This window comes from Aulostomus chinensis, chromosome 7, assembly GCF_037954235.1.
Source record: "Aulostomus chinensis isolate RoL2024-O1b breed Wild chromosome 7, RoL_Achi_v1.0, whole genome shotgun sequence".
Lineage (NCBI taxonomy): Eukaryota > Metazoa > Chordata > Actinopteri > Syngnathiformes > Aulostomidae > Aulostomus > Aulostomus chinensis.
This window is the reverse complement of record NC_141326.1, coordinates 28121589-28145628: the sequence shown is the minus strand read 5'-3', so window position 1 is coordinate 28145628 and position 24040 is coordinate 28121589. Positions and strand designations below refer to the sequence as shown.

Genomic DNA, 24040 nt, shown 5'->3' with positions numbered 1-24040 from the left:
GGCTGTCGTCTTGGCAGAGGCGCCCTCCACGCGCCCTGTTTTTATGATATGTAGCACATGGTGAAACAATCAGATCATAGTTAGGGTTAACCCACTGAGAAGCAGGAGGAGACAAAGCTGGAACTGTAAAAACCAAACAACAACAACAACAACAACAACAACTACTTGAGCATTCATTGGCTTCTCTGGCAAAACACTTTGTGACAGGTCACATTGTTGGAGAGGTCAAGTTCGGTCGAGGTTCTGAGGGTTAAGGGAGCCATTTATGTAACAATTCTGCTTGAGTGGAAAAATCTAGGAGCCAATTGAAAAAACATCTGGCCAGTGATACAAATAAATGGAAAATTCATTTTGTGAGTTTTATTTACTGGGATTTTCCTGGGGCCAAACTAAAAATGGCCTGTTAGATTCTAATCAGAATTTTGACTCAAGGAACAAACAACTGCTTTTTCTCTGCTTGGGTCTCTTGTCAGCCTAAAAATCTTTTTTGATGGATTCTTTGAGCTTATTAGACCAAAACGATTTTTAAAAATTTTATCTTTACGCATTTAGCTTGTAAAAAAAAAAAAAAAAGGCAGCTCCTCTTTTCTTTTTCTTCTCCTGGTGCTTCAAGTTAGCCATCCCGAATGCAGTTAACAGACTGTAAATAAATGAAGGGTGTCGTCAAAGTCAAATCACAATTAAAAAAAGAAGAAGTTTTTTTAAGTTTGCAGAGGTTACAGGTGGTGGTGATAAGCTTTCATTGCTTCCATTTATATGCTTTCCACTTATTATAAGACAGTGTGAGACTCAAAATTACCACACTCACCCAAGTTGACATGCCAGTCAGAGCCTGAGCCGAAAAATACCCACGTCTACTGCCACGTCATGTGACCCGGGAGTGAGTCCCCATTAAAGCCATTCTCCTTGCAGACCAAAACCAGGTGTTAGCAGGTTCTTTGTCCAGGGGCTTTATGCTAGGCAGCAAGGCAGGATGTTCCCCTGCCACGACTTGGAATAGCAACCCTCCCAGCTCGTGCAGTACCAGCTCGTTCACGCTCCCACGTGTCTCGCACAAACACAACACAGCCTCGGCATCCGTGTAAGACGCAAGAGAATTTCTAACAACTGCAATGACGTCACATAAGAGTCACATAAGAAGGTAGACCGGTGTGCTGGGCGGCTCCCACAAAACCCTGAGCTCGTAGCAGAAAACCATTGGTCCTCAAATAAAGCGTTTATCATCTGTAAAGAGAGACTGGGATCATAAACCGCGCGCACCACTTTCCGGAACCCATTTACTACGCATCAGGGATATGGTTAAGATCTGGCTAGGTTCAGACGTGGTAATCGCCCATGTGCCTCTCACACAGTGGCTGCAGCATTCGCCACGCCATTGTTATTTGACATCTTGCTGCATCTCACAAAGAAGCCAGAAAGGGTTTCCTTCACGTCTGTGTCAGCTCCAAAAGTCCGTGACAAAGCAACTTGGGGGTAAGAACAGCATCAAGTCTGTGAACCAAACAGTGGCTCCTTTCATATAAATAACAGAGGCTGATTGAAACTGGCAAAATAGCAGCTATTGCTTCTCGTTAATTAGTCAGGAAAGCTATTTTTCCAGCCGCCAGTGGTATGCCCTCGGGGGGAAGTTTGCCCTCTGACTGTGAGAAAAGGTAGACTTTGAGGACAAGGCTGTCGTGTTGGAGCAGTGTCTGTTGTGATCCGCAGATATCAGATCTAAACCAGATGAATGCAAGTACACACACTGAGGATCGAGCATGGCAAGACCATGCGTATCTTGTGAGTTTAGAAGTTGAGCCCTGCAGCTGCATGTGGGTACTGAGAAATTAGAGAGTGACTAATCAGGACTGGCTTCTAACTGCTCTTCTAACCCCCAAAAGTAACATGAGCCCTGATTGGTTCTCGTCATGGACAACATGACTATAGATCCACGCTTGCAGACAGGGTATTAGGGAATGGTGTCTCTCTAAGCAGCAAGCAGTATCGTAGTAGTACTCTCACATGTGTGAGTAGATTTAGTGAATGCGATTAAACAAGAACAGAAGGATGTTCTAGCAAACACATTTTCGCCGTTCTTCTTACTGAATTTGCTATGTGATGGCGTCGCGTCTTCTGATGCTGATTGGCCGAGGGAGCTTGTCTATCATGGACTCCATCCTCTCACAGTAGTTCTAGGTAAGAATCCAGATGTAAGTGCTCCTCTTTCAATCTTCTGAGATAGAGAAGGTCCTACCTGCATTAACAAGGTGTTTCTTCTGGCTGAAAATTGGTAGCAGGATGCTGGAATGAAGCACCTTCACTGCAGGTCTGCTCACTGGACAGTGTCTACACTATTAAATAGTCTCTTTACTATCTGTTTCTTTTATTCAGCTTTGTATCCTCTCTTTCTCCGTCAGCATCACCCAAACAATGCTCCACCTACTTTCCACACTGATAGGTGGGGGAGAGGAGATCCATTCATGCAGCTCCTGCAATCTGGCTGTACCACTTAGCCACATTAGCATGTCAGTGGTTGACCTTCAACTAGAGAATGTGTCTGACCACTTACGCTCCTCCGTCTATGGGGAGCCAGGGCGTGTAACACCACGATGACTAAATTTAAAGCGCACAATGAGGAGAAGGAGTTACCACCAGCCAGGGCAAACCAGTTAGCTCTCACCACCAAAACCGGGAGACCTGGAGCACATCTGTCAACCTCGCTGAGGAGCTGACTGCTGCGATGGAGATCTGGGGCCTCACTGGCATGCATGTGTAAACCTGCGTCCAGGGCCTCACACTGAGGCGGCCCCCTCCCCAGCATTTCTCCACATGGGACACGATGTCATTCAGGGTCATTGTGTATTTTGTCCATCAAAATCTAAAAACTTGTAACTCTAATTTCAATGATACACTACTTGTGGAGCCTTAAAGACCTAAGCACATAGCAAGAACCAATCTAAAGCTTTGCCAGGCACATCAGACTGCATGGAGGCCTCCACTCCCTGCTTCTGATTTTGGAGCATCAATGGAGGACCTGAGGCAACAGCTGATTCTCCAATTCATGACCTCTGGTTCAGAGATGTGGAATTTCAAATCTGAAGCCTCACCATGCATTTGGGTCTTAATTCCTACCAAAAACTTTTATGTATGGGTTTTTTGGTTCAGTTTGCTATATTACAGAGGAACTGCAGGGACTCAATCCCTATGCTAGCAGACATTTTGTTTCCCCCTGGAACCTGGACAGAGTACCATGTGGTTTTTGTTGGGCCACCTCAAAAAACATCCACAAGATTAACCAGAGCACCAACATCAGCTGCTAGTAACTGGAGAGTTGTCAGTTTGACGCATACACGTATCCTCCAGCAAGATATCCGACCCGTTATCGCTCTTGATGAGAAGGATGGCATCTTGCATGACAGCCTCCCCCATCAGCATGTGAGTGTGTGAATGAGGCAACACTTTAAAGTGTATTGAGTGCCATAATGGTGGAAAAGCACAACATAAAGTCCATTAACTATGAATACATTCCTTCACCTCCGCTATCCCAGCACATACTGAACCACCACGTCTGTGGCATAAAGGAAACCTAATGGATTTTTCTTGTTTGAAAAGTCCTAAAAGGAATTAACAACTGACCTCAGCGATCAGAGGCGGAGTGGATTTCAATCAACGTGACTGAAATGAAAACCTTCAGAGAGGCCAAGGCTTTCATCAAAGTGCAGAACTCCAGTCAGCTCTCATGGCTGTGGAAGAATGAACTACAACGATTTGTAAGAGTAGGTGAAATGTAAAACATGTGTAAGACGTGTTTTGCAGTTATCAATAATTGGCTGCATTAAAGGTCAAAGCAATGTCTCCATGAGTCGGTCTCCATTCATTAGAAATGAGAAATGGCAGAAACAAAATTGACGTCCTGCCATGAGTTTCACAATCCCACTTTAACCCGCTTCCAGGAGCCGGGATACGTTGCTGCTGCACTGTCTTCCCCGGGTGCATTCCTGGTCTCATGGAACAACATTTGTCCTCTGCACTGAAGCCAGCTTCTACAGATCCATGTGCAGCACCAACTCTTTTGCCAGTGCCTGGTTTGGGACCATCATCTGTACTATACTAACATACATTTTCTGATGATGAGGAGAAACAGGAGCAGTGTGGGAAGAGCATGCAACCTCCTCAGAGACCGGACCTTGGATGGCTGGGACACCTTGAAGCCAGGGCCGTCTTGCTTGAGGCCTTGGCTGATCCCTCAGCACCACTTTTCTAAAGGAGTTTCAGCTTTGCATGAAGTTCCTGTAGAAAATCCACTGCACTCATCAGCAGCCCTCCTGAGTTCTCTTACTGCATCTGCCTGCATGCTCAGATCCAGCTCAGGATCTTCCATCAGTCCGGCCTCCATGAGCATATTGGCTGCATGGACATCCCAAGCTGCAAAGCACATATTGATGCAGTGATGTTTACTGCTGTCAAGCAAATTAAAGAATACTGCAATAAATTGTGGCTGCTAGGAGAGGAGTAATGATTCTCTGTGCTGTCATCTGTTAGCTGGCAGCCTTGATGGAGGTGACATGAAAAAATACCTGCTACCAGGGTGGCAAAGAGAAAGCAGCCGAGCTGATACCTTGCAGTGTGAACAGGGCCTTATTTCAGCTGTTTTACTGCTTAATGGAGTTGCCTTTGCTGACCGTGCACGAACAGTTAGCGTTCATTGGGCAGACCTACCTCATCACTGCGTCAGTCTCACCATATTATGCAATGGATCTGCAGCGCTCCTTAATGGGGATTAAAGCCGGCCCGAGCCAAATGAAAACAATTCAACAACCTTGAAAGTGAACTTCCTCTTTGGTGGAAAAAAAAGGCTTTAGAGCATTTCACAGATGAGGGGATCACAGCGAGCTACAGCATATCTAATCCACTGGCACAGCGCAACAGGATTTAGTTTCATCAAGAGCGGTTTTGATTTTCAGGCTTTCTCTTTGCTGCAATTTGTTGCATCTCATTCACACATTTACACATTCATACTTCTGTCTTTGACAGGATTCCTGCCAGTTAGAGGATTCGGATCAGTCGTTTTGAAATCTTCAAGGCAATCTTCCGCCCACATTCCTCCTGCTACTATATTTTTCTGGAACAAAGCCACTACAGGAAGAAGACAGAGTGATATTCTATCAGCGGCAGCAAAAGCAAAAGAAAAAGCACCACACCAAGGGCAGATGGGATGTAATTCAATTCCTCCTTGCATCTACTGCTTACCAAATCTAATCATCTTTGAATGGCAGACAGGGATGATCAGGAGGCGGAGTTCAAGGAGCGATTAGGAGGAGACCAATAATGTGTGCGGCGTCTTGTAATTCATCCGATATGCTAAATCCTACTGGATAATAACAGCCAGAGTGCAGCATGTAAGGTCAGGGGTTCAGCATCGTACATACCCCCCCCCCCCCCCACACACACACACACTCTCTCACATGCCTTTTCTTTTCCTTTTCATCTTCCTAGTTATTAAAGAAATTTAAAAAATATTTTAAAAAATCATCATCAAACTCATCAATGGGACATTTTTCTCTGTCAAAACTTGATGAGGTGGAGCTTCACTTGTCATTGTCAACGCTGCTTTTTGAGACACAGTTTAGTTTTTATTCTGTTAAATCTATATGAAATGTTACAGGTGAAATCATACCGGATCATATGGTCAAACCCCCCCCCCCCCCCCCCAAAAAAACAAAACCCAGTGACACTCATACCTGTCAAGCCAGGAAAGATTTCTGAAACATAAGTAAACACAGAACGTTGGAGAGGTCTGCAAATGCCTGAACGCTGGGGTACGAGCGCTTCAGATAAGATCAACTCAAAGAGCTCTTGTGGTTCAAATCAATTCATCATAATCCATGTTTCAACCCATGCAGCTTGCAATTAATTTTTTCTTTCCCCACACAACCATTGGTTGACCCCAATGATCTTGCAACTCCCTCTGGGCTCCCAGGTTGACAATTTGGAAGATTTTGAAGCCCGACCAGGTTAAATTTCTGCAAACCCTTATTGGTATCACCTCTGCTTCAAAGGCACGTTGTACCACTGAAGTGGAGAAAAACACTTGCAAACATTTGCACAACATCAAGGATGTGTCTTTCAACATGTGTGTTTAATTTGTAGAGGGGGGAAAAAAAAGGCACGCAAAAGGTTTAAATGTTCTGTCGCCTACACATCTGCTTTCCTTTGAGAACGGAGCAGCTGTGGCTCACAGGCTGCCGGGGCTCACGGTTGCCATTCACCTTAATGTGTTTCCTTGATTTCCTGTGGTCATCGCTGGTGCTTTTGTGCGAGAGCACGCAGGACGAAGTCGATTCAGCCACGTAGCCGGCAGGATGTGATGTGTGATGACAGCATCATCGTCACGGCCCATGAAAGACCCCAGACCAGTGGTACTGCTGTGAGTGAATTAAGCCGCAAGCTGTGACGACAAGGCTCGGCTCTCCACAGGTTTAACAGCGCTGACAAGTTGTAAAGCAGCTTTCTAGAACACGTTTGAACAGTTAGCATGAATTAGGGAGGCTGGACAGCCTTCAGACCTGACATCCCTACCAGTGCAGCCTGGACCGCTGGAGGGTTTCCCTCCTCTGATATTCTAGTTTCCATTCTGTAATCTGAAAATTTACTAAAGTCTCTTTTCTTGGAACATAAAACGCGCATTAATTTCACATTTTCCCCCACATTATTTGACTTAGGGATCAAAACATGACAACGTAGCATTTTTCGGTTAATGTTCACGGCTAAATAACTGTCCTGTAAAAATATCAGAGATTCCCCTGAGACTCAGGATTTTTTGCTTTGCTCTGTTGAGGAGGTTTTACCGGCACCCAGGGCTGGTCTGGTCTGCTGGATGGACACAGATTGGACACTTACGTACTCCCACCTCAACAGACAGTCAGACTGGCTTCTTACTGCTCCGAATCAAAACAGCCTGCCACCAAGTAGTCGAGCAAAGCCAGCGGGCATCTGAGCATAGAGTAAGTGCCATAGCAACCATGTATTGTCACTAACACTGCAGCAGTCTTGGAATCAAGCTCATTCTCTGTGTTGGAAATTTCCAACCTTTTAAGAAACAGTGAATCCCTCAACCTTGTTTCTCAGTTTTCTCCGGTCATGTAGCAGCATTTTCAGAAACAGCTGAGCCTTGAAGTACAGACTGTCTTTCTTGCCGTGACATTCTTGTGGAGCTGTTCAATTCCTCTCGACACAACCAAAGAGTCACATCTACAAGACTAAATGCAAAACATATTTAAAAAGTACCGCACTTCATTGGAAACTCCAGTTGAAGTGGTGGAGACGGTTTCTCTGCTGACGTCGGAGCAGAGTGCACAGAAATGTGCGATAATTGCTGAACCCTAGATTCAAGTTATAGCTGTCACACATGCGCACGGGTTGGTGAGCAGCTCCAGCTCATGCACGACCTGTCAGTTCATGGGATATATGTGGGAAATAACACGGGACAACCAAATCCAGCCTTGCTAAATGTCTCGTACTCTTAAACTGCCCTGGAACAGCAGCAAGGACCAACAGGGTTCCCATCCCTATAAGCTCACTCCGCGGCTCCCATAGCGTTCCACATATTACGCAACCCCCCCCCCCCCCCACCCCGCCACCACCACCACCACCTGTCAAAGCGTGTGTCAATGTTTACAATTTGGATCCTCATGAGGATGAAGCAGAATCTTTGTGGTCACTTAAAGCAAAAGAAAACAGATGAGGGTGAATCACAGGAACAGCAATGAGGTAAATTTGGTGTGACAACTTTCCCTGTGTCTCCGCAGGACACACGAGGTTGGAGCTGGGAAAGACCCTCCCACAGCTGCTTCTCATCTGGGTCGGATTGGCCCAGCAGTGCATATGAGGAGACGCTCTGGCCAATCAAGATGAACGACAAACATGCACAGACCTCACACACTCATTGATACGCCACACAACGGATTTACTGGTTCCCATACTCACTCCGTGTAAACAGGCAGAAATCATTTCATAAATTGAAACAGTTAAAAAAACTGTAGTTTAGAAAACAACCATGCAATCACTCGAAAGGAAACTTTCCATCATCAAGAAAAGTAAGTCTTTATCGTAACTGTACAGAGACACAATGAAAACGTTCCAACCTGCAGTGACATCATCTTTTTATATAATCAGATATCGCAGGAAAAGGGTTGAACTGGACCTGAACTGTTTTGATTGGGCTTGTTTTCCATAGCTATGTACAATAGAAGATCAGAAAAGACCAAACCTGATTCCACTTAACAAGTTAAACAAGATTTAAAGTTTCTAAAAAGATGGCAGGTAAGAAGCCAATGATGTCTTATTTTGCTTTATGCAAAATAGCTCCACAGCTTCAAACTGGAATGTCAGTCTCTCTCATTATATTTTCTTCTTCGCGGAACAAAGGTTCAAGAACTGACACTCTGAAGTGCACAGATGACTCACTACAATACTCACGTGTTGCTTTGGCATTTCCTGGTCCTACACACTGCTGATCAGAAGTCGCTGGCGCTGCAGCGAGCACCATTTTCCACCATTTCACCGTGTTTCAAACCATCTGGTCACCCTGAAGCTCCCCTGTCTTGGAAGCTTCAGGGTGACCAGAAACGAGACCTTTGAAGGTGAGTCCAGTAAGGGTGTGGGCCTCAAATCTCCGCAGGCGCATACGCCGCATTGGAAACAACAAATACTGTTTGACAGTTTAAAAAAAAAAAAAAGCAGATTGCCACCTACCTGGTTCCATAATATGAAACAGGTATCTTTCAGTGTACGTACAATATCTGAAGTTTTTCCAAAAATGTGCAGAATACTTATTGTGTTGGACAAAAATGATTGAGAAAATCAGAAATTGTAAGGAAACATAAAAAGGGACAAAATACTAGACAACAACAATCAAAATCAGCAAAAGATTAGTTCACGTCAAAAAAAAGAGAAAAAAAAAAGGGCAACAGCCATGAAATTAAATTAATTCCCAGTTGCTTCAACTTGACTTGATGCTGAATGATGATAAACTGTCAAGAAACACTTGAAGAGCACAAAGTCCACGGGGGGTTGGCCTGGAGAGGACGAATTCTGCTTAATGCCACTATCACCGCAGCTGGAATACAAAGGGAATCAATGTCTACTTTCAGTGTTTACTGTGATAAAGTCATGATTTCTGAGCCAGATAGAAAACAGTTATCCTCACGTAAAAGATTAGATGTTGGTCTTTCGAAATGCGCCACGCACGGCCAGCTAGAGTTCTGTGGAGGACATGGAAAACAGTCGGTTCACTCAAAGACATAAAATAAGCTTTCAGAGGCCTTTAGATTCGCTCAACCCTTCAACCACAGACACATTGGCACATCTCCTGATAGGACGGCGCGTCTGGAGCGGCCTGTGTCTGCGGCTGCTGCTGCTGGTGAGTCTGGAAAGGTTAAACATGAGTCAGCGCTGGCTGGCATTTCAGACCCAACCCTGCCACGGCGAACGGCCTCTGCGTCACGTGTTCTCATGCTGCACCAGTGGAAAAAAATCTTCCTATGATGCTCCTTTTGGGTCCTTCATGTCTAACCTAACGTGAGGTGTTTGTCGGAGGACTGCAGTGTACTGAGGAACACCTGGCACGCTTGATGTTGGTTAGTCACTTGAAGAATAAATCCACATGTGCAAAAACTGAGGACAATCAAGCACTTTGTATCCTATCCCTGTGAAAGTACAGTGATGGGGTAGTAATTTACGCAATATGTGGGGAAAAAAAGTGTAACTGTGATGACTGAAACTCGATAATTAGTGACTGAGAACCTCAGTTAAAGTGTTCAACCACTCCAGTTTTTACTGGAATTAGGAACCACAACTGTGAATGAACAAATATCCATCCTCTCCATCTGGGTTCAAGCATCACAGTGTGGTTGTGTTGTTGTTGTTGTTGTTGTTGTTGTTGCCCACAAAAGATGTTCTTTCAACACACTGTCATCTCAGGACACAAAGTCCCGCTCCCGTGAGAAGCCTGACACACAAGGCAAACGTCAGAGCCTGTCTCACCTAGATGTGAGGCGCGAGAGTGTGAGGAGGCAGGCTGGCGGTTGGCCCCACAAACCCCAGACTCCGCAGCGGGAGACGTGTGTCCTGTTCCTGTCTGTTACCACAAGTTTCCATTATAAGCCGAGACCGTAACAGCCACTGGAAGTTTCTCATTTGAGAGAAGAGTCGACACTGAACAGTGCCTGTGTTTATTACAACGGCCTGGTTTGTTCTAGGCAGATAAACAAGAATGGCTGAGGTTACGCAGAGATCATGTTGGGACTGAAATACACACTTTTGACATGGTTGCACATGTGCCACACTGTGACCGCAACAGTTGCTTTGAGGTGGAATTAATTGGAAACCTGTTTAGTCTCATACATTCAAAAGGGGCCTTTGTACGCCGGGTCACATGTCTACAACCAGAACTGAGACAATTGAAGTGTCACTATTTAACAACTTGGATTTGGGGGGGCATTTTTGGAAGTTATGCCACAACACACAATGTTTGCTATTGTGTTCTGTCATACGTGTCCTGAGAATCATATATAATAATCTGAAGCTGTCTTATTTCACCGGCAATAAATCCTAAATTTGGAAAACACCTGGTATAAATAAAATCTGGGTAAAAACAAATTGTGTCTCTACTATACAAGTTCCAAAATGCAATGGACATGCACACACACACACACACACACACACACACACACACACACACACACACACACACACACACACACAGCAGCCCAAGCACAACAATAAACAATTGAAGAAGGCCTTGCGTGTCCTTAGGAAGTCGCAGCTCTCTGACGAGGAATGCAGTCATTTCTCATGTTAGAAAAGCTCCTTTTTCATCTGGAGAACTGTAAACTACACCGTCCCAAAAGAGGGAAATCACCACTTTTGTACTCTCAGCAGGAGAGGCAGCTGATATCAAACCAAGAGTGCTGAACCGGGTGCGACATCTCAGAACTGGAGTCCTCTTGTCCTCCATTATTCGGGGCATTACAGCTCTCGAGGCCTGTGAGCCTGCTCTCCCTCATCATATCAGTTTAGAGCATGTCATTTTCCATAACCACTTTGGAACCTAGGTTGCCTAGGCATCATTAGCCGAACAAGCGCTCCAGACCACCAGCCTCGTGGCCCTCGAAACCATAATCTCATAAAAGCAGAGAACAGGACCTTGCATGACACTCGTCCACAATGGCAACACGCAATAACAACATCCAGCCTGTTCTTTGCAGAAAGATGGATGTTTTATCCTAATCTTTTGCCAGGGATCACTGTTTTAAATTTGGCCATGTGATATTGGTGTTTCATAATAAAGATTAAAACGGGGCAGATGATCTGGGCTGTGCGAAGAATCCACAGGCCGCTGTTGTTGTCCAGATGTTCGAGTTCATCTAGGCTGAATTTCAAATTACTGTTTCATTCAGATGTTTGTTTCCTGCCTGTCTCTGTGAGAACATTATCAAATGGACTCTGCATAAATCATGCAGCGATAAACCCTCTGAGTTTCCCACCTCTGCAGTCGCCGCCTGCTCAGATCCACGTTGTCTGTGACGGACAGCAGCTTCATTGGTTTCAGCAGGATTCTCTAAAGAATCAGCAGGTCCCAAGTTAGCAGGAAGTCATACCGACATGCAAATATTTAACGTCTCAATGAGCAAAGAGGAAAGAGTGCTTCATCTCAGTAGGCAGTCCCAGCCCCATAAAAACAATAAAAGAGCTTCAGAAGTATTTCTTATCAAGTCAAACATGACCCAGCGGTTATCACCATATCCACCACCTTGATAACTAATATGACTCGACTCGAGCGGCACAACAAATAAGATATAAAACCAGGAAGTGCTCTACATTTTCAACGGTTCCTTTCATGTTGCTGCTGTCTTGCGTGTAGCTGCCAGTGCTAACGCGTCCCAGGGTCACGTACTGGAGATACCCCATAACTCAGAGCAGCCGTGGCTTTGATCCCCGCCGGCCCTGAGAAGGTTCTCGGCCATAACGACTGTTCAGGAAGGAGCCTGGACGAACACGGTGATAAGAGTAATCCAACATACTCTAAAGGTTACATGGCACTTTTTGTGGTTTGTAATAGTCACATCAGACTGAAGATGTGGGAACATTTCCTCTCCAAGACAACAGAACGATGTTGTTCTGTGTGCAATGTTGCAATGTCACATTTTTAGGTTCCCCACCCCCCCAAAAGGTCAAAATCTGCTGTCTCATCACATTGACTCGCTGGGATGTGTGACAGCAGCGTGACTCCATTGCTCTCCAAGTCAATGGGATTTTACATTGTATTATTCCCAGAAGTAAACTTTATGGCATCCAAGAGTTTCTAAGAACTTGCCATTCTGTTTTGCAATGTCATCTCCACAGAACATCGGTGGCGGTTCAGAGCTGAAGCTGTGAGCAAACTTCAGGACAACGAAGCCTCATGCTTCTGTTTGAGGACAGTTGAGGTTGAATGACATTTAGTCTGGAGAAGCTCTGCAGTCCTCCTTAACTTCACTTAGCTTCATATGGTGGCTGTGGGGGACTTGCTGATGTATTTCATACGGAGGAACAAAACTTTGAAGCATCTTAAACTTGTGTGAGCAACAGACATTCAGAAATTCAGGCATTTGACCAAAAACATATTCAATATTCCACTGATTTTTAAGACTTAAACTGGATGTTCAACAGCGCCAACTTGTGTCCTGATTTTAGGAATCTCGTAGTGACAAGCGATCAAAATTTAATCCACACAAAGGGGACGAAAAGAAAATGAGATGTGTTAATGTGACAAATGCAACATAAAATCACATTTTTTTAATGCAGCGCCAAATCACAACTAAGTTTCCTGTGATGCTTCACAAGTGGAGCAAGTCTTCAACCACACTCTTTATGCTACCTAGCAGTCCCACACCAGCGTGCGGAGGGGTGGCGATCCCATTGTGACACGCAGGCCACATTAATGGGAGCGTCATGATGCAGTGATTTTGTGGTCATCAACATACTTCAAGACAGTCGATTTATGATACATCAGGATATCCATCAATATCCCACATGAGGCAAAAAGCCAAACTTATGTAGCTGTCGGCTGCAATGCCGTAGGAGGAGCTGATCTTAGCGCTCCGTAAACACAAACATCGTAAGAGGGAGCATTAGGATTTACTGCAGTATCAATGTCCCACCCCTAATGTGAAGGATTCGGAAGCATCTCGTGGTGGAGACTGCAGCCAAGTGAATTATAGCCGTCGCCTCCCCCCGTCTGGTTCATGCACGGCGTTCCAGCTAAACTACCACGCCAGCAGATGCGGGCAACTTTCATGTCAGTCTGAAAATGTGTCATTTGTCAGGGATTTTAGTTTGCAGGGTGACATGAATGCAAATTAATGATGCATGCGACTTCAGTGCCAAACAGTGATCCACCATTTATCACAATGTGGCTCATGTTCCGCTCCCTTCCTGGACGTGAGGGGCTCGTTCTGCACCGCTGAATACCAAACCATCTAGAGCTGAAGGTGCAATGCAAGTTTTACAGAATTTTCTGCAAATGAGTCCCTCTAAATCCCACACACAGGTCCTTTAAAGAAACTGCTAATGACCTCACATGGAAAGAAACTTCCGCTGTCTGATGTCTCAGAAGTTGGTGTTAAACAGATCAAGAGAAATATATTACCAACAGCTGGACAGCCAGACAAAGAGACCCCTCGGGCTGAGGCCGGTGCGTGGACCTGCTGCTCACAGCGGAGATGAGGGGATTTGGTAACATGCACGTCATGTGGCAGTGGCACTCAGAAAAGGTAACAGGGACAAAGGACTTTTCTTCCATCTTTGTCGGGTCAGACCATGGTTTGAATCTGAAGTGAGCGTACAGGTGCCATCTTTTTCTGGTGCCTCGTGCAGCTTTGGCTCACAGCTCATGAACATGTCACCGAACACAAGCCACAGAGAACAACATCGAGTAACGAGCCGTTCTAATGAGACCGGACCTGAGCACAGCTTTGATAGGATGAAAGAGAGCACCGGCTGTGCCAAACCGTTGGTTTCAAAGATCAGGGTGTATCAAAATGTTGCGGCCCTCTAACCAAATATTATCAAAGTGTCAGTGAGCTGGAAGTGATTAGAGGTTTTAATGGTGAAAAGAATGGAGCTCCGGAAAAAAGTGGAACTGAGAGGAAAAACAATCCTTGTTACGTGGCCATACACAAGATTCCTGAGGAATGTCCTGCGGCTCTGTGAGATCTTGTCTTCTGACATGTCCTCGCATTTTTTTTTTTTTCAGTGAAATGTGGTTAAGAGAATCAGAAAATCATCTCCGAGTTGTGCAAGTCCCGATGTGTGATTGTAGATTTACGGCCCCGTCACTCACAGCCACAGCTTTTCCTGCTGTAAAGTTGGCTGTGTTTACCATATGGCGTATCCGCAGAGCGACATGAGAAACACGAGAGTGTGAGGTCATCCCTCAGCAGGAGGTCCGATCTCGCTACTGAGAGCAAATTTGAAGAGAGGGAAAATAAAGATAAAATCTTTGTGGTGATTTATGCTCGCTGATGTTGTTTTTGGGCAGGAAAAACACTATTTTATGATCCCACTACCGTCCCTTTATATAACCGCATCACTTTCTGTGTCAACAAATAAGTGTCTGGTTACACACAAACCGCCAGTGAGGTGTTTGTCTTGGATGAGGAAGAAAGCTGAGTTGTGCAAGTGCATCTTTTTTTTAAAAATCATCTTGACATATAAGAGCTATGTTTTTCACTTCAAACGTTCTCACCCGCTACTCAGGGACGTCTTACTCCCTCGTCATCATCATTTTTCAGAGAGGGATTGTTCAAATAAATTTGAAAAAATGGATGAAATTGTAATACTGTGGTTCATTTCCTGACGTGCAGTCAGTAATGACTTGCACCCTGAAGCTAATGAGTCTGTTATGTGTCGTGATGCTTTTCTTCTGGGCTCAATTGGCCGATGAAGCCACCAACTCGGAGTGTTCCTCTTTTTAACATGTTGATTACACCCAAATCCAAGCAGAACCCACGTTAGCTGGCAGTGGTGCACCGAAGGTTGAAACCTGAAGAAGACTTGGTTCATCGAGGCCATGAATGCAGGTTGAGTGAAGACCTCTTGTGTCTTGTCTTTTTTTTTTTGTTCTGCCCCACTTTGGGTCCTCTGTCGCATCCAAGAATGCGGAGCACTCACGGTTACACAAGCAGCTGGGCGGCGATCTGATGGTTCGTCTCACCACAAACGAGCCGCGCCAGAGTTCGTTGGGAAGTTCACTGCAACCGCTTCTTCACCAAGGCCTGCTTTGGGTCAGTACCCAGACACACGTGCTCACACCTGAGCGAGCAGACGTCGTCCAATGTCTCATCCATTTAAAACCTAAAGTCACTTTTATCAGTGTATTTTAGCGTGAAGGTAAATTTAGTTTCTGATGAATAAACCATGGGCTGAAATTATGCGTGGAACACGAGGGCCAGTTACCAGTGGCCTCCATTCCCCTCCTTCAAATGGTATTTTGACACAAAATTAGACTTTTCACAAATGTGGCGGCTTGATTATTGCACTAGGCCATACTGGGGTTTAGATTAAACGTGAGTTGCTGGTGCCGCCCGAGTGTGCGCGGTCCTCGTGGAACCAGGGGCCAGAGAATCTGAATTTGAGGCCCACTTTCAAGTTTGAGTTTCAAGTGTTGTTCTTATAAAAGTCAAGCGTCTGTTTATGATACAGGATACTTGATTAGTTTCATTGCAAAACTATTTTTTTAAATGGAAAAAGAAATATTTATGTAATGTAATATCTCCAACTAACCCGAAGCACTGCGGCCGCATGGGAAATAGCTGCCATCATGTAATTTTGTCATTTTTGAAAATTGAATTTAAAGTGAATTAAATATTTTGAGGCATGTCTGGCAGGCTTGATATTTATTTTATTATATCAAAACATACTTTATGTTGTTTTACTTGTGAATCATTTAATAAATAGAATTGTAGCCTACATGTAACACCCTCACAAACACACAGAATTCTGTTTGAATCAGGAGCTCCGAGGTGTGTTACATCAGGTCTTGTGTATTATGCAACATTACGTCCTGAAGTTAAAATACTCAACAATTTTTCACACAAACAGTGTTGAGGGTTAAATCCACCACTCAAATAGGACTTTCAAAGATGTCTCGGCGACCCCAGGAAACCCTGTATCCCCAGAAGGAGACTGAAAAAAATCTGACATTATTTTTACTTTGCTTGACCACCGAGAACTTGAGAGTTTATCCAACAGATTTAAAAAGGTCCCACAAGAACTGGTGTGGAAGAATTTTCCCAACACATGGCAGAGAAGTGAAGGCCTTAACTGGATCCTAAATCCCTGAAAAGAAGTGATGTGGTGTTTTTAAACTCTACGCAAGAGTGATCGAGGAATGGAGAGGTGGAGGAAGGAGAGAGCTTGATTATTTAGAAACACAGCAGGTCCACAGCTGGTGAGGCCCAAGACAAACACACCAAATTCAGCATTTTCATATTAAGCTTCACACACTTGTGAATGCAAGCGAGGGAGCCGGGGAAGCTCTGATGACTGTGTTGCAGGGGGTAACCTTTGCACTCTGCACAACTGACAGAAAGCAGACCTGAATGAGACGTTAGAAAACGTCCTGTAAGTCTGATCTTTGGAGTTTTTATGCCACCTGTTTTTCGGGGACAGACAGGGAAAGAGTTGCTGCCTCTGATCTGCAGTGGGGTGGAACTGTTCTCCAGAGCCGCAAACACCCCATCAGACACAATCACTCTCGTGATCCATCACCGCTGAAATTGCGAGAAATACCGAGAACAGTTTCCTCAGACTCTGCAGCAAAATCTCCCAAATGTTTTTTCATCAGCCAACAAAATTTCAAAGACATTTGATTTACAACCTCATAAAAGAGAGAAATCACCTTTTAGAGGCTAAAACCAATCAATAAATCTTCTTAACTTTTCATGCTTTCAAAAAAAGTTGCACAATCTTAGTCCGGGCCACGAGGCAACATGACTGACATTCCACCGACGGCACAAATGCATTCAGACTCATGGCAAGCAGGCCGCCACAAAGGCTCCTGATAATTTACTTGGTTTGCATGAACAAAGGAAAACTTCCTTCTCCAGGTTATCAATACCTGCTCACATCTCTAGACAATAATGGATGACATGATGAGTGACGTGAGCACAGCTGATGCAGGGCCTCAACAGAGCTGGCAGCACTGCAGAGTGTTGCAAATCACAATCCAGAAGAAGAAAAAAAAAAAACGATGACGTTTCGACGCTGATGGTTAAATTCTGGTTTGGTTTAAGCACAATAACACTTGGTTAGCTTCAGGGAAGGGCGGCGGTTTGGGTTCAAATTAGCACTGCTGTTTACACAAGTCACAATCGCGGTCGGTTCAGATCGAGCAACGACCGGCGCGGAGGGATAAAAAAAGAGCGCAAATGAGGTTATGGCTCATAAAAAAATGCACACGTTGTTATATTTTTTATGTCTTTTTTATGTTTTGTGACCAACATATAAAGTTGCTAAATCCCCCCAAAAAAGTCATTAAAATCAAACTTTTTCCCACCGTTGTTTTAATGTAAAAACAGGTCATTAAAACTAATATAAAATGATAATTAACGAAGCTTCAGCTCCTCCACCGCGTGTGGGTTAGCTTACAAATACTATCACATTGCAAACAGACCATGCCAAGCACAACCAAACATAAATCAATCCAAAATTCCGCTGCTATTTTAAGACTGAAACGTCTGTTGTTGAAGCCTGGACATTGTTGAGCAACTTGAAGGAAACTCAGCTCCTATCATTCGGGAACTATGACACTCATGAATCATGCAAGGACACAATAAGAGCAGGAGCTCCGATAGAACGCTTTATTAAATGGGATGTGATAATTTGGCAGTGATTTGAGAAACCGTCTTGGACTAAACATGAGAGAAAAGGAGGCGCTGGCACGTTAAGTGCTGGTAATTGCCTCTGACGAATGTATCGCTGTGGCTTCTGGTTCACACTTCCTGCCAACCCACAGAACAGACCCACTGGCCTGCACTGTAGCCATGTGACACTGATTTCCCCGCTAATGTTCACGTTCACATGACACCCACTCGCTGCTGCGTTTATTCAAATCCTGATTGAGTTATAATAAATCTCTGAACCATTCCAGCCACTTCTTTCACATTCGTACATGAGGGTTTAAAACTGTGAGACAACAGGATGCAGACGTCCTCATTAAAGTCTTTACGTCTGCCACTCAAACGTGCACTAAGATATGCACAACTCACGTCCTCTGACACACTTCACGGATGACTAGAACTTGGCTGACTCCTTGGTCTTATTTTCCAAACAGCACATAAATCATCTGCAGATTTCCAAGTGTGTGCAGTTGCAGGTTGCAGATTCAGTAAAGCAGAAAGCAGGGTGAAGTCGAGTGAGTCTCGGCCGTGTCGGCAGCCTGCAGAAAGGCCCCCTCTGCGTCTGGAACAGCACACATCAAACGCGCTCACACACGACAGAAAAATCTTGTAACTACAAACACGTTGCCTTTGTTGCCTTTATGGATTTGCCGTTCTCAGAGAAATCTGTCACATCCAAGAACACGACTGCACAAAATCTTCTCTGCAAATTATGGTGCTTCGCACAAGACAGAGACATGGCTTTGGCATCCTCTGTAATTTGTTGTGTTTTTTGAATTAAACGTTCCGTAAACAACAATTCTGCATCACCAGAGGCCACCAAACGGTATTTGAATCTGCCTGACCACAAAGCAGCTCTGCGACCAATCCAGGCGGGGGAAATCCATTTTACTGACTCAAGTATAAAATACACCATCCTTCAGACTTTTTTTTTTTTTTTTTTGCGGGGCCCAAAGAAATGGAACATTTCTTCAGAGTTCCTCCTGTGGAATCCAGCAACCGAGAATAAACATGGGCTTTGTATGCAAAGTATGACGAGTGTATTTTTGAGAATCTCCTCTGTTGAACTGCAGAAATTGACTGTTATCTAAAACTAATGTGATTCTAGACCATTACAGTGTTCTAAGCTATAAATTAATAAGACAGAGTTTATTTTGCACACAGAGTCGGCATTCAAAGGTTTGCATGAAAAAGAAAATAGCACAACCGCACCGAATCCATTTTAGTTTTATCGATAACATGTGACAGTGCAGATCAATGTGACTCAACCTCTTCAACCCCCACATAAAATCGCGCGGGTTGTGTAAGTTCGGAGCTTAAACTTGAGGAGTAAATTACAGGATTCCCAACTGTCAAAGAAGTTGTAGAATAATATCTCAGACATCTGATTGGTATTTCATTTTAAAGCAAGACACCCCCCACCCACACACACACACACGCACACACACACCGTAAAAAAAGTGTCTTGGGTGTGAGCAAAACATGACGGGGGGGATTTATGGAACCTAAGAACTTCGGGCGCACCATGAATCTCATTTAGCATCAAGCGAATCACCTCAGAGAGACTTGCAGGCCTGATTAGAACACGAGGGGCGTGTTTGATTTGCTGCACCCATGTTGGCTGCTGATGACAACTAGAGAACGCGTGGAACCATAAGAGCCCCAATTAAGGTCAGGTTAATCACCTCCGAGGAGACAAAGGAACTGGACGGGAGGAACACGAAGAGATGAAACAAGTTTTGTTTTTTTTTCTTCCCCAGAGATAAATTATTTGAATCCGCAGCGGCGACACCGTCCTCGACCTCACACACTGCAGAAAGGAAAGTCTTGCCAAGTACAGTTTGACTGACTTGGGGTTGTAAACTAAATCTCATTTGACTTGATAGGAGACAGAAATCTTCACAAGAAGCACGGCAGCGAGGTGAAGAGGCTAGAAGGACGGTGGTGTCTTCCCTCGTCAGAAATCCAAAACGCTGAGGTTTGGATGTCTGGTAATGAGTAAAATAATCTGCCAAAATGTACTTCTTCACATTTCTAGACAGAAACATAAATTTGACAAGAAACGGGCCTCTTTATTTTTTAAGAGTTGAGATGTTGTTGTTTTTTTGAAATCTTTCACCAGAAATAATACTTTACAAATAGGCAAAGGTCCAGCCAGCGCCTGACCCTATTACTACAACTGCTACTACTTCTACTACTGTATTACTACCACATTTTATTTAAAAGCTCCTCACGTGGTACTCAGGGTGGCTTTACATCACATGAGATGAAGATACAGCAGTCAACAAGCAGTAAAAGGCCATAAGCAACACTACTTAACTTACAAATGAAAATTCCTCGTTCACAGGCCGCAAACAGGTCAGACACACAAAACACAACTGTGTGTCTGACCTGGGGTTTTTTTTGTTCTCTTTTTTTTTTTGCAGAAAAACAAATATCACCATTTTAAGTTCATTAAAATAACACCTACTCTACTCGCTCATTAAAAATTCCAGATTACACGAATATATTAACCGCCTGACACAAGATGTCTCCTACTTCTCCAGTAAATCCATCTTCACTGTGCAGCAGAGCTTTCTGTCTTGTTGTTGTTGTTGTTGTTGTTGTTGTTGTGTAGGCTGAATTTTCAGATCAAAATCAGCTTGCACAGTATTTGTGGTCTTCCTGATCCTGTCTGCAGGACTGCCTCCTCCAGTCCCTGAGACACGGTCCACTTTCACAGTGAAAGTCAGAGCAGCCTTCTAGAGTTCAGCTCTGCACATCCATCAATCTGAACAGCAAAGCTCAGACATTCAGTGGAGGGAAGAAGAAGGCGGGTGCATTTTTTGACGCCTCCCGATACGGAGCATCCTCTCGGTGCCGCGCCAGGATTCCCCTGGACGTGTCAACCGCTCAAGAAGCAACATCAATGAAAAATGATTTACTCGTCTCCAGGATTCTAATGCGGAACCTCAGCGGGTCAGAGGCCACGGCAATAAAGACGAGGCCTGTGTGAGCATTTGGCCCATCTGTTTACAGGCACGGCTCCCCCAGCCGCGCCATGTGTGCGTCTTAATCATCCTAAAGACTCTTCCCTCCTCTTCCACAAACACGCTCATTTCCTGCCTGTGGGCACACAGCTCGACCTGTCGACACGCTGTATCGTCCCAGGGGAGGTCTGACCTCTGGGAGCCAGTCGAGGGTAAGACAGCCCCTCGCTTATCTTAAATTACTGCTACTGACTTAGCCATAAGTAACGTTAAATTGCTTTCACATACCTGCGTTTGGTGAGGACACAGGGAGGCAGATGACGTGATGAGTTCTCTAAACCCCCCACAGCCTTTAAGAACAAGCAAACTGGTCTCTCCCACTGTGCAGGTATCATAAAACTAGCGCTCCCTACTGGTGCCAAATATCCTGTCAAGGTCTACAAGCTCTACCACACACACACACACACACACACTCTCTCTCTCTGTCTGTCTCTCTCTCTCTTTCACACACACTCCAGACCAGACTGCTTCATTCAGTTTCAGGGTCTAGCGAGCATTCATCATCATCATCATCATCATCCTCATCAGAGAAGAGTAAACCCACCACTCCTCATGAGACCACCTCACATTGGTGAAAAATATCTGCAGTTTTATCCCTCCAGGAGTGTGTGAGGGAGCAGAAGAACACTGAGGACGGCTCCAGTGGCGCTGTGTACATTCGCTGCTGCAGAAAAGCCCACACTACCTCCAGGAAACTTCAAAGACGTTTATTCCCAGATGCATGTATACATCCACTCACACACACCCTGTTACATCAGGCCTCATATCTCTCTCTCTCTCTCTCTCTCTCTCTCTATTTAAAGCTATTTGAGAGAGCTTAAATCTCCTAGCAGACTGAGGCAGAGCTTAGTCAATCACCTAATAAGTGTCAGGTTAATCAAACCTCAGGGATGTAAAGCTAAATTTAGTTTACACTCTCATTTGCCCCAAAAAAAACAAATGTCAAAGAAGGAAGAGTTTGGTTTAGTTTTAGTGGAGACAGACTGGAAGCATTTGCCTCCATTTGGCCTCAAAACTTGCGTGAACTGTCAATATTAAAGTCCAGTTGCTTGTTTTGAGCGGCGACAATGAGGCTTTGGGCCTCGGTCGACAGTTAATTCGTGCACATTTGCAGGCCAATCGTGTCAGAGGCCGCAGATTAGAGTGTCAGGGCTTGCAGACTGACTGCGAGCCCGAGCAGGCTGCTCAATAACCCGTAGGGCTGCCTGAACCCGAGCAGGGGCGGCGGATGGGAAGGCTGCTATGAGCGGATTAGGAAAGCAAACTGACGATGATGATGCCTTAAATTTCCATGCCGCTGCTGAATTTTGTGATGGTTACATTCTTGCCTGGCCAGTCCGACATGATCAATTTACAAGTTTAAGATATTTAAGAAAGTAAAAGTGTGAGAGGTTAATTAATTCCCCTGCAAGGATCGTCTCCCTTAATTGCAAGTGCAATTATTTAAAGACTGAACAGGGGCAGTTACGCAAGGCTGGAAGGACCAGACTGGCGCCGTTAAAATAAACTTATTGATCGAGGAGCCATTAGGAGCTTTTCTGCTCCAACAAAATAGGAAAGACGTGGATGGCGGACGAGCTGCGTTCATTCTGGTTTAGCGGAGAATTTAAAATAAAAGGAGGAAAGCGCACATCGCCTCCAAGGAGCCTAACAATTAAGGTACATGAGTGTCAAGATCGTGTCAAGAGCCCGGATCCCGGTCGCTCTCCCCCGCCTCCGCGCTCGCTCCACACACCGGGGCTTCTTCTCAAAGTACATTCAACCCCGGTAAAGGTTTTTAAAAAGATGCACAATCCAAACACGCTTACTGATGTGAACCCCCCACCGCGCGCGCGCACGCACACACACACACACACACACACACACACACACACACAGAACAACACACTGACCAAAAAAACAAAACAAAACAATTACTTACTTTTGACTTCTTCATATGGAACGACAGGAGAGAATCTAGTGTGTGCGAAAGCCTACTTTATTTTACTTCTACGGGGAGGAAAGGGGTTGTCATCATCTTCTTTGCACATATCCAATGCCTAAGTCAATAGTATCCAAGCAGAGGAGAAAAATACCAGCAAAAAAAAAAAAAAAAAAAAGAGAAACGTCACGAATTTGAGTTCAGACTTTCAACCTTTGCAACCTGTAGGTTAAAGGCGAGGAGCCCATCTATCTACGGCATGGATCCAGACTGTGAGGTCTGGCAGCTGCGGAGCGGGACAGCGCGCAGACGGAGGAGCTAAAGCCTTTATAATGATGCGTAAACGCTGTCACAGAGCCGCCCTCTGACGAGGCGAGCCGCAGTGTGAAGCGCTCCAGACGCTGCTGCAGACAGCGAGAACGCAGCAGATATCGGCGCAGGTTCAGGTCGCCCAACCCTCCTTTAAATACTTTGACTTGAATGACGTTTAACCCATTCGCGCCTGCAGAAAGTAGGAAGAAAACCAGGCACCAAACACATGAAATGAAGCAAAGTTGAGCTGAGACATCGTTTCAAAGTTCGATTGTGCAGCACGCGTCCAGCGCTCGCCTGACCAAGACGTGTTTGATTGACGTGACAGGATGCAGCAGCTCTGGGAGTTCTTCAGTCACATGACTTTTGAGCCACATAATGATGGATGTTGTACTCCTGTGAACACGTGTTAAAGCGATGCGTCATTCAAAGAAGTGTAAAACTTAACGCACAGTTAGGCGTTTTGTCCCTCCTGCATTACTTCTTGGTGCGGGAAGAGCCAGCTACGTAGGTGCCTGAGGCCGATGGAGACAAAACAACAGTGAAACTGACAAAAACAGGCATGTATAAAGTCTTTGGGGAATCATCCTGTAAACTCCATCTCTCCTTCATCAGCCACACCCTCAGCATTTGAGCTGAAAGCAGTGAACGCCCACACTTCCTGTCCGGTGCTGCTGGACGGCTGGTGACTCCTGCAGGGGAGTTGGTCCACCTGGAAGGGCTGTGGTACGTTGTGAAGTTACAAAGATGTCATGCAAGAGGAGACAAAAAAACATGGTAATGAGACTTATAAGTACTTGAGAGGTAAAATACACTTTTTGGGGGGGAGTTAACCATCTTTGTACATCCAGAAACAA

At 44.9% G+C, this 24040-nt stretch overlaps 1 protein-coding gene across 1 annotated transcript in view; it reads right to left on the bottom strand.

Moving 5' to 3' along the window:
- kitlga (kit ligand a) overlaps positions 1–23287 on the bottom strand; it is a 38725-nt gene extending 15438 nt beyond the window's left edge. The window contains exon 1 of the mRNA XM_086209693.1: positions 22872–23287. Within this exon, the coding sequence (XP_086065819.1) occupies positions 22872–22886 (15 nt within the window). The 5' untranslated portion in view covers positions 22887–23287. The remainder of the gene's footprint in view (positions 1–22871) is intronic.
- Positions 23288–24040: the final 753 nt, after the last annotated feature.